At 39.3% G+C, this 7,284-nt stretch overlaps 1 protein-coding gene across 1 annotated transcript in view; it reads right to left on the bottom strand.

Moving 5' to 3' along the window:
* Positions 1–38: 38 nt before the first annotated feature.
* Positions 39–7,284, bottom strand: part of CCDC112 (coiled-coil domain containing 112) — a 10,376-nt gene continuing 3,130 nt past the window's right edge. The window contains exons 4-10 of the mRNA XM_009995263.1: positions 6,417–6,506; positions 5,366–5,441; positions 4,393–4,783; positions 1,642–2,049; positions 865–960; positions 155–273; positions 39–69 (exon numbers count right to left, since the gene is read on the bottom strand). Coding sequence (XP_009993565.1) covers positions 39–69; positions 155–273; positions 865–960; positions 1,642–2,049; positions 4,393–4,783; positions 5,366–5,441; positions 6,417–6,506 — 1,211 coding nt within the window. The remainder of the gene's footprint in view (positions 70–154; positions 274–864; positions 961–1,641; positions 2,050–4,392; positions 4,784–5,365; positions 5,442–6,416; positions 6,507–7,284) is intronic.

The following is a 7,284-nucleotide window of genomic DNA, read 5'->3' as shown; positions in this document are numbered from 1 at the left end:
AGGAAGTCTCCCTGCGACAGGGACCGGCAGGTGGACTTCTATAGCCCTTGTCTCCAGGCTGGGATAGCTCTAGAAGCAAGGCAAAAAAAGGCATGAAGAGAGCACAGAGAGCTGTGTTTCTGTCTTGCTACATATCCAGTATTCTCCTCCTTACCTACGGGGAATATGTAAAAGTGGTTCTGAAGCTGCGGGGGCTTTCTCCTTCGTGCGTTCCTCCCAGCCCTTGGTAGGTCTGTACAGCCTGGACGGGTCTCTGGGGACGTGAATCTCGACCTCGTAGTGGAACAAACACAGAAAAATCAGTCTTTGTCATTGGTCACAGAACGAGCGACACGCGCTCATTGAGCCTCCAGCGTCTGCAGAGGCACAAGGAAGCAAAACACGGCTGGAGAGCCAGAAAGACACTTCCTGCCAAACTATCACCGGGAGTGGCAGAAACATGCCAGGAGGCAACTCCAAGAACCCTAACACTGTTCCCAAAACTCTTCTGGAAGCCAGCCCACTTACTTCACTAATGGTAGAAAACCATTAAAAAAACCAAAAGAAAAAAAAACACCGAACACAAATAAAAAACAAAACACCAAACAAACCAAACAAAAACCATTAAAAAACCCCCAAACATTAAAAACAAAAAAAACAAACCCCAACACTCATACTGCAGCTAATTTGCATGAACTATGGGCTTTATGCAGATTAAATATTTTTTTTCTTCAACACAAGAAAAACTGTATCTGCTGCATTTTTATTTCCTGGTAACTTCCTAGGCTTATTATTTAACATGCCATTATTTATTTTATTTTAATAAATAAAAAACATTGTTTTTTTAAAAAATGAGGAAAAAGATTGAAAAAAATTGTAAGTTACCTTCTCTATTAACTTTGCTAACCTCTTCTCTTTTTCTTGTTTCTCTACTTCTTTAGCTTGTTTTTGTAGAATCCTTACCTCCAATTTACGGAGATCCTGAAAGATATAATGGATGGAAAAGCAAACTTACCTTTGGAAATAAAACAATTGTATGAAAATAAATAAGAAGCCTTTTCACAGTTCATTTTTCTTTGTTTTAAAATTATTTTGTCATAATAGAGAATAAAATTACACTAGACAGCTACTTCCTGTAGCTTCTCCTGCACAAATAAAGTTCCAGAGGAAAAAAAAAAAGAAAAAGTAGTAGTTTAGTATCTATTTATAACAACAAACACCAGTATGAATGCTGACAAGAACACTAGCTCTGTGGTTATGACACTATTGTAACCTGCAGGGCCTTCAAACATCTCTTTATTTCCTATCTGGATACAAAAATCAGGTCTTCTGATGTTTCCTATAGCATGAAGAGCAACACAGACCAAGCTGGTTTTCCTTAACATTTTCACATTGAAATAAATAAAACCACTCCTATATGTAGAAATAAATATAGGCTTGAATAATCCTGTAGAACATAGATATTGAGGAACAGGAATATATTTGTCTAAAATAAAGTTTCAAACTGTTTCTTGTAGGTAACAGATGTTGTTATTCATAGTGAATCAAAAATAGATTTAAATGAATGAAACTTGGATTTTAAAAAGTGTTTAACAGATTATACTGTAGGAGGAAGCAGGCAAATTTAAAACAACATGTATAAATAGAGATGTAATTACGCACACGTTCTTGAAACTTAGCAATTTGTTCTGCAGTAATTCTCTTCCTTTCCTCCTTTTCAGCTTCCTCTCTCTTTTCCTTTTCAAGCTTTTCAAGTTCTACCTTTTCTCTCTTCTGCAAGGCATAGCTTTCCAACAGCAACTTCACGCGGCGTTGGCATTCTTTTTGTTGCTTCTTCTCCTTTTCTTTTAGTTTTAGTTGTGATGCTTGTTCCATCACAAGTGCTATTGCCTTCTGCTTCTTCCATGCTTCAATTGCTGCTTTCTGTCTTTTTCTTTCTTCTGCTGCTTTTTGCTTCTGAGCTTCTTCACGCTGTAGCCATTCTTCCTCAAGCATTTTTTCTGATTTTTCTTTCTCCTTCAAGTTCCCTTCTTTTTCTTGCTGCTGCTTTTCCTTCCACTTCTTAATTGACTGTAAGAGAACAGCAGGAAAAAAAATAATCACAAGCTTTTAATGAAAATTTTACAAAGAATCATAGAACCATTAAGGCTGGAAGGGACCTTCAAGATCACCAAGTCCCCCCCCCCCCTGCCATGAGCAGGGAACCCCACCACTAGACCAGGTTGCACAAAACCTCATCCAGCCTGGCCTTAAAAACCTCCAGGGACAGGGCATCAACAACCTCCTGGGCTACCCATTCCAGTTCCTCACCACCCTTATAGCAAAGAATTTCTTCCTAATATCTAACCTAAATCTCCCCTTTCTCAGTTTAAAGCCATTACCCCTTGTTCAATCACTACCTTCTCTGATGAAAAGCTCCTCACAGCTTTCCTGTAGCCCCTTCAAGCACTGGAAGGTGCATTAAGGTCTCCCCAGAGCCTTCTCCTCTCTAGACTGAACAGCCCCAATTCTCTCAGCCTGTCTTCCTAGCAGAGGTGCTCCAGCCCTCTGATCACCTTGGTGGCCCTTCCCTGGACCCTTTCCAACAGCTCCATGACTTTCCTATGCTGAGGGCATCAGAACTGTACCCAGTATTCCAGGTGGGATCTCACCAGAGCAGAGTAGAGGGGCAGAATCCCCTCCCTGGCCCTGCTGGCCACTCTTCTTTTGATGCAGGCCAGGACACAACTGGCTCTCTGGGCTCCAGCACACACTGGTGGCTGATGTGGAGCTGCTCATCTACTAGCACCTCCAAGGGTTGGCACTGGCCCACCTCTCCAGCCTGTCTAGGTCCCTCTGGATGGCCTCCCTTCCCTCTAGGGTGTCAACCACACCACACAGCTTGGTATCATCAGCAAACTTGCTGAGGATACACTCAGTCTCACTGTCCATGTCTCCAACAAGGATGCTAAACAGTGCTGGTCCCAATACCAACCCCTGAGGGACACCACTCATCACCTGCCTCCGTTTGGACATTGGGCCATTGAGCAGAACTCTCTGGGTGTGGCCATCCAGCCAATTTCTTATGCCATCGAGTGGTCCACCTGTCAGATCCATGCCTTGTCAGTTTGGAGACCAGGATGTCATGTGGGACAGTGTCAAATGCTTTGCACAAATCCAGGTAGATGACGTCAGTTGCTCTGCCACCATCCACCATCTCTGTAGCCTTGTTGTAGAAGGCCAACAGATTGGTCAGCATGACTTGCCCTTAGTGAAGCCATGTTGGCTGTCAGCAGTCACCTCTTTATTTTCCATGTGCCTTAGCAGACTTTCCAGGAGGATGTGCTCCATGACGTTGCCAGGCACAGAGGTGAGACTGACTGGCCTGTTCTTGCTGATTCAGTCTGATGATAACATACGCTCCAAGGATACAAACTGCAGATAGGAATGAAGTCTACTAAAGGCAAAACTTAGGACAAAGAAACACCTATGTGTGCTTTCTTACAATTTTTTTTTTCTATTTTATCGATCACATAGAAAGGTTTACTATGTGCCTGCTAAAATTACTTAAGTTATGGCATTCATATTATCTTTGGGTTGTTACAAATGTAGGTCCATATGCTTTTTCAAATGTAAACATATTTCAGGTCTTCATTTTTTCCTTCAAATTAACAATTCTACCCACTATTTTGTAACTCATTTGTGCATGTATCTTCTATTACCCAGATAGATAGTTCTTGAAGGAATCATAATTCTTTGCATCAGTATAGCACAAACATATTGCCTTGTCCTGGTTTCAGCTAGCATAGAGCCAAATCTCTTAGTATCTAGAACAGCACTGTGTTTTGGATTTGGTATGAGGAGAATGTTGATAATACACGGATGTTTTTAATTGTTGCTATTCTTAGCACAAGAAGCTGGGAGGGAGCACAGCCAGATCAACACATCCAAACTGGCCAATGCAATATTCTGTATCGTGCAACATCATGCTCAGTACATAGATGAGGGCTGGCTGAGAAGTTCTGGATTGCGGTTTTGGAATTTTCTCTCCTCTGGGATTGCTAGCTGGCAATGGGCAACATGCCTGTTAAGATGGGACAGATGTTCTTAGGGGCAGATGTACAAGAACTGCAGTTTTACACAGGATCACTTACTGCTCTGGGATAGGAATCTAGCTTGCTGGACCACTGCCATCAAAAGCATTTATAACATACTTTGGCCATTTATAGCCCACTTTGGTGCACTGTTTGGTCTATGCTTATTGGTAATTTTTTAAGACAAATATTTTTTCAAGTTGAAGTTAGACTTCAGTTATATACCATCAACTATAACAGAAATCCACCAGAGAGGCAAATACAAAAATATTAATTGCACATATTTTAAAAATATATGTTATTTCTTAAAACTACAAAAGGCCTAAAGGGATTATTTTACCTCTTTCTTTCTTTCATGTAGAATTAAAAATTGTTGATACCATTTGCCATGCTGCTCAATATTTTCTTTTGTTTTTCCACAGAGGTACTCAAGGGCTTCATCCACATAAGACAGCCTGCCTTTGTGTTTTGTCCATACTTTCAGAAAATTTTGATGATCATAATCATCCCAGCCTCCTTTCCGCCCTCCTGTTCGCTGAAGGAATCTTTCAAATTCTACTACTTCTTCAGGTAGATGATTTTCTAGTGGTTTATCAATTGAGACCTTGGCTGATGGCAATTTCCATTTTTTTTCTGGTGTTGAACTGCGTAACTCCCACAGTTCCACTTTTCTTTCAAAGACACTGAGCTCGTTAATCACAGTTTTTTCCTCCTTCAAAAGCTGTTCATATCTGAAAAGAGAACAACAAAGTGTAAGCAAAGAAACCCAGCAGTCATTGTTCATTCACTGAAAATGAATTTTGGAATTGTTCAATGCTACACAAAAGGTATTCTTCTAAGATTAAGATCTGAAATGGTAACACAGATGACAGCACAGTTGTAATGATCCCATAATAAAGCTCTACACAATCACAATTAAGTTACCCTTTTAGTGAAAGAACACATTTATGGCATTCAAAAAACTAACTCGGTCCCCTCCTGACACCAGTAGAGAGAAGGAAAAAAATCTCTAACCACATAAAAACCAAAACAACAGGAACAAGAACAACAAAAACAATCTAATCTCTTATGCAGCCTTTCTCTGAAAAGCCTTTTCATAAGCAAATGATGGGTAACTGCAATAGCTATATAGTAAAGTCTCTCTAAAAGTCTGTTTATCAAAATTCTACATTGATAGCTTGAGTTTTAATTTACATACCACAGGAATCACTACCAAAAGAGTAAGTCAAAAGGGACAGTTTACTTGATTAATGCAAAGTTTTCATGGTATTATGAAAGTATTTTTCTTGTAGCTGAAGCATGTATAAACATACATTTGCCTCTGTTCCTCTTTAAAAGCATTAATTGCATTTTCAGCTTCTTCCATCATTTCCTCCAGCTTGTCAACAACTAAAAAGGAAAAGAATAAAGCATTATCACTTCAGCAGTCTACAGTCTTTACCAGTAATTCAGCTCTACCCAGAAATGTAGGCACTTGCAGAGACCTCTGACACTTATTTCAGTGTAAAAAAACCCATGCATTTCCATCTTAAACAGCCTTAAAAGACAGGGCTTTTTTATCAAAACGCTGTGATTTCAGTGATTCAGCTAACTGGATGCAAATACCAGTTTACTTACATTACACAAGTCCTACCCTAGAGAATCTTAAACTAATTCTCAGATTAAGACAGCCTTATCCTAAAGATTTTCCACTTCAGGTTTTCTTATAACAATACAGTTAGTGACTTAAGAAACATGTTCAAATCTTTGGATGAAGATAATGAATTTTTATAGAAGAGACACTGAATAAATGAGATAGATTCTATCTAGCATCAGAAAGCCCTCAGCTACTAGGAGGTCTTCAACAGAAGATGTACACATGGTAGTAGAGTATCACAGGAGGTTGGTTCTTTCAGTTCCTATGTCCCAGAAGTTTCAAAACATTCAAACCAATGAGTTTTATCAACATTTTCCACAGAACATTCCAGTTTACACTTAGAGCCATGTGGACAGCCAGAAATGAGTTTCCTGTAGACCCTACTCTGTGACCTCTTATCCTATGAAAGAAAGCTATAGCTAAACAGCACTAGAACACTAAGTTTTATGTAAGGCAAAGAGTTACATATAGAAAATACTTGGTTTTCAAGAGCCTGAATAAACAAACCCAAACCACTTCTACGACAGAGTAAGTTGCTCTGTTTTCAGACAGAACTGCACAGTCTTTAACTGTTGCTTACATCTCTGCCTTCTTCCCTTCCTGGATTCCTGGAAAAGCAGACAGACTTGACAAGGTGTATCCTAAGTCTCCAGAAGAATCACAAACCCAACTATGCAAAAAACCTGTCTATAGAGGAAAATGTTTTTAAATCTGTCATTGTGACTTACATTCTGGTGTAGGCTTCACATCTTTTAATTGATGCTGAAGTCGCTTCACATTATTTTGTATTTCTGATAGCTGCTGCAGGATTTTAGCTTCTGTTAAAGAAAATAAGGTGTAGATAGTTCTAACAGGGGTTTTTTTGTGCATTAAACTCAATAAAATAGCAAGAGCAATGAAGTGTCCAAAATAAACTGTCATTTTCATCTAAATGAGGACACAAATTCTGTTTGATCATAAGAAAATACCATAATACTAAGCATTTTAACATGACTGTAACTGCATGTAGCTGACTGCACAGGCCACGTACCTCCCCACTCAGCATCAACAAAAAAATTAGCTCCTCTTTCTAAAGGGATCAACAGAACAGTCATATCTAGATTAAATCCGGTTTGGGGGTTGTGGGGTTTTTTCCAAACCTTTAATCAAGTAACTGCAGTTCTTATACAGATGACACCTCCTCTAGAATTTTGAGGAAGACTATGACCTTGACTCACCAATGAAGAAAAAAACAACTTGGCAAGCATATGTGAATGTACGACTTTAACAACATGTCTTTATTTGCTGTGTTAACTGAAACAGAGTCAATGTTTTCATGTACTCCAAGCATGCATGCGCTTACTTGCTTTGTTAACACTTGGCTCTTCATGAGTCCATACTCACAATACTTAGAAGGATGGAATCCTGGATACATCTAAGGTACTAAGGTTTCTGGGGACTGTATCATCTATCCTAAAATATTTGGTTTAAGGAAAGGATAACAGAATCCAAAACCTAAGAGTAAGACCTAAAAGCGAAGGTAAGATGTGACCTAAAAGTGTAGGTAAGACATGATCCTACTGACTGTAGTCCGTGTAGGTAAGACTGATCCTTCCT

The sequence above is a fragment of the Chaetura pelagica genome, unplaced genomic scaffold (assembly GCF_000747805.2).
Source record: "Chaetura pelagica isolate M959 unplaced genomic scaffold, ChaPel_1.0 scaffold863, whole genome shotgun sequence".
NCBI classification, from domain to species: domain Eukaryota; kingdom Metazoa; phylum Chordata; class Aves; order Apodiformes; family Apodidae; genus Chaetura; species Chaetura pelagica.
This window is presented reverse-complemented; position numbering and strand designations above follow the sequence as displayed.